Below are 2,489 nucleotides of genomic sequence, written 5' to 3'. Positions count from 1 at the left end.
AATGCCACCTGGCCAGAGACTCCACGCCAGACCCAAGAGGCCAGACAGCTTGAACTTCTCTGCACACAAGGCAAGTCTCTCCACTTGGAACTTCTTAATATTTGCCAGTTATATTTTATTTGATTGGGATCTCTTTGCTATGTTAAGGATATATTTAGTTAAAACGCAATGGCAATTTGTGTTTAAGGTGACTTTATAGATCTTTTTGACTTCCCACTCAGATTACAGCTTTGGAACTCGGGGTCAGAAAAGATGAGTGGTTCTTTTAAAGATAGCTATTAAATTAACAGGAGGATATGGACTACAGCCCATGTCCGGTGTACTCTCAGTGGTGTTTTAATAGTTCCTCTAACTGGTATAGAGAGTTCGCAATATAGAAGGCACTGCATTAGCTATTTAAATGTTCAAAATATATGTTTTTCTTTACTCCATAAACCTACAATCCACCAGAGAACAGAATATGTGGGTGTAATTTGCAAACATACTGCATGAAAATTGATTAGTAGAGAGGGCAAGGCAGGAATTGTACTGTGACAAAATGAGGAAGGTGACTTGGAAACAGGCAGAGAGTGTCTGAGAGAGGAGCCATGATGAGTAAACGTGTATCTACGAGACAGAATGTGAATCCTTCCAGAAGTATGCACAGAGAGGACAATATGAACAAAGGCTCCTAGTGGAATTTTGTGGGGTTGAGGGAGGTTTCCACAGAGTTTTCCTATGAGAGCTAATGCACTGTGTATGATGGACATGAGAAGGTAGACTCCAAACTTTTGACATTATCGCCTTTTCAAATTACTGAAAACCTGGGACCACACAACAATCCTAGGAGCTGGCTGTTGTGTTGTGTGGCTGAGGCAGGTTTTCAGAATCACCAGGAAGAAAGGAACACAGAGAAAGTCTCCACTCATGTGGAGCAGAATAAATCACCTTTGAGTTTCTCCTCTTTAAAGTGCACAAGAATCACCAAAGTTTCTTTTGATCTCAAATTCAGGGAAACAGAAAGAAGGGGAAGAGAGGCTCTCCCTTTTGAAGGGGCATGAAATGAGACATATTTGTCATTAAACTTGACTTCTTCCTTGTTTCACCAAACCACTGAGCTTTTCTGTCTCTAGGTTCAGCTTCCTTTGAAGCATGAGTTCCTATCAGCAGAAGCAGCCCTGCACCCTACCCCCACAGCCTCAAGAACAGCAGGTGAAACAGCCTTGCCAGCCTCCACCTCAAGAACCATGTTTCCCCAATACCAAGGAGCCGTGCGACATCATCATTCCTCAGCCTGACAACACCAAGTTCCCTCAGCCTGGCAACATCAAGGTCCCTCAGCCTGGGGATGCCCAGTTTCCACAACCCGGCAACATCAAGGTTCCAGAGCCATGCTACCCCAAGTATCCTGAACCAGGTCAATCTACATTTCCTGAGCAAGGTCACCCCAAGGTTCCTGAGGCTGTCTACCCTAAAGAGCCTCTGCCTGGCCAATCCAAGTTCCCTGAGCCATATCCCATAACGGTCATTCCAGGCCCAATCGAGCCTGGGACCAAGCAGAAGTAAAACGATCCACAGCCATCCACTTGAGGAGCTGACCACCAGATGCTGAACATCTTCTTCCTTTCTGCTTCTGTGTCTTAATTGTCTGTAGACCTTGTAATCACCCTCAGTCATAGCCTCTCTCTTATTTGCATCCTAAAAATCTGTGCTATGAAGCTTCCCTTACACATTCAAAAGAGTCCTCTGAGCCTCTGAATTATGTCGAAGGCCTTAGTGGCTTTGCTGGTCTTCAGTTGCTCAGGGTTCATCTGAAGTGGCAATCTGGATGGGAAGAATGTATGTTTTCTGCTGTGCTTCCATTAAATCTCTGTAATCCCACTCTTGGCTGTTTGTGTCATTGGTTAAATCTGCCCCTTCCTTGTTATCTCATCATGAGTAGGACCTGTAGACAGAGTCGAGTTGGTGCAGACATCACTTGCCTAGTCCTGGTACTGTGTGCTTCCATAAGTGTGTGTGTGATTACATTTATGGGGCATCCTCAGAATGGCAATAGCTGTTGTATAATGAACCCAGAACCTGTCCCTTTGGGCAGCCACTTCTGGAGCAGAGTTCCACTCTGGCACTGGACTGAGTCATTCCTGAGTTCCATGGTGCCTGTTCCAAGCCACCTCTGATCCTGAGGACCCTGCACCCAAGGCTCCTGTTTACACTAAAAAACTCACTCCTACATATTTGAACCTGATTATTCTGATTTTCTTCACTCATTTTACCTTTCAGATATCCAATACATACAGACACACACTCACAAAGAGACACATTCATTGTAAATAGCCACGTACTCACATAGTCACCCACACAAGCTCTACTCTCGTTAGCTCAGAAAATGTTGTCTTTGCTTGGTACAGACCATGTGCAGGGAGGCCTGAAACTGTACCAGGAAGAGGATGAGGAGAATACACAGTGCATCCTCTTGGAGAATTTGTAGTCTTCTCCAGGAGATATGGTAT

General features: G+C 44.8%; 1 protein-coding gene across 1 annotated transcript; it reads left to right on the top strand.

The window, feature by feature from the left end:
* LOC100630251 (cornifin) lies at window positions 1–1,860 on the top strand. Its single transcript, XM_014739773.2, has 2 exons — window positions 1–70; window positions 1,113–1,860. Exon 2 carries the CDS (start codon window positions 1,132–1,134, stop codon window positions 1,543–1,545), a length of 414 nt encoding a protein of 137 aa, XP_014595259.2. The 5' UTR covers window positions 1–70; window positions 1,113–1,131; the 3' UTR covers window positions 1,546–1,860.
* Window positions 1,861–2,489: the final 629 nt, after the last annotated feature.

Source organism: Equus caballus, chromosome 5, assembly GCF_041296265.1.
Source record: "Equus caballus isolate H_3958 breed thoroughbred chromosome 5, TB-T2T, whole genome shotgun sequence".
Classification (NCBI taxonomy): domain Eukaryota; kingdom Metazoa; phylum Chordata; class Mammalia; order Perissodactyla; family Equidae; genus Equus; species Equus caballus.
Note: the sequence above shows the minus strand (reverse complement) of the source record. Positions and strands in the feature narration are given on the sequence as shown.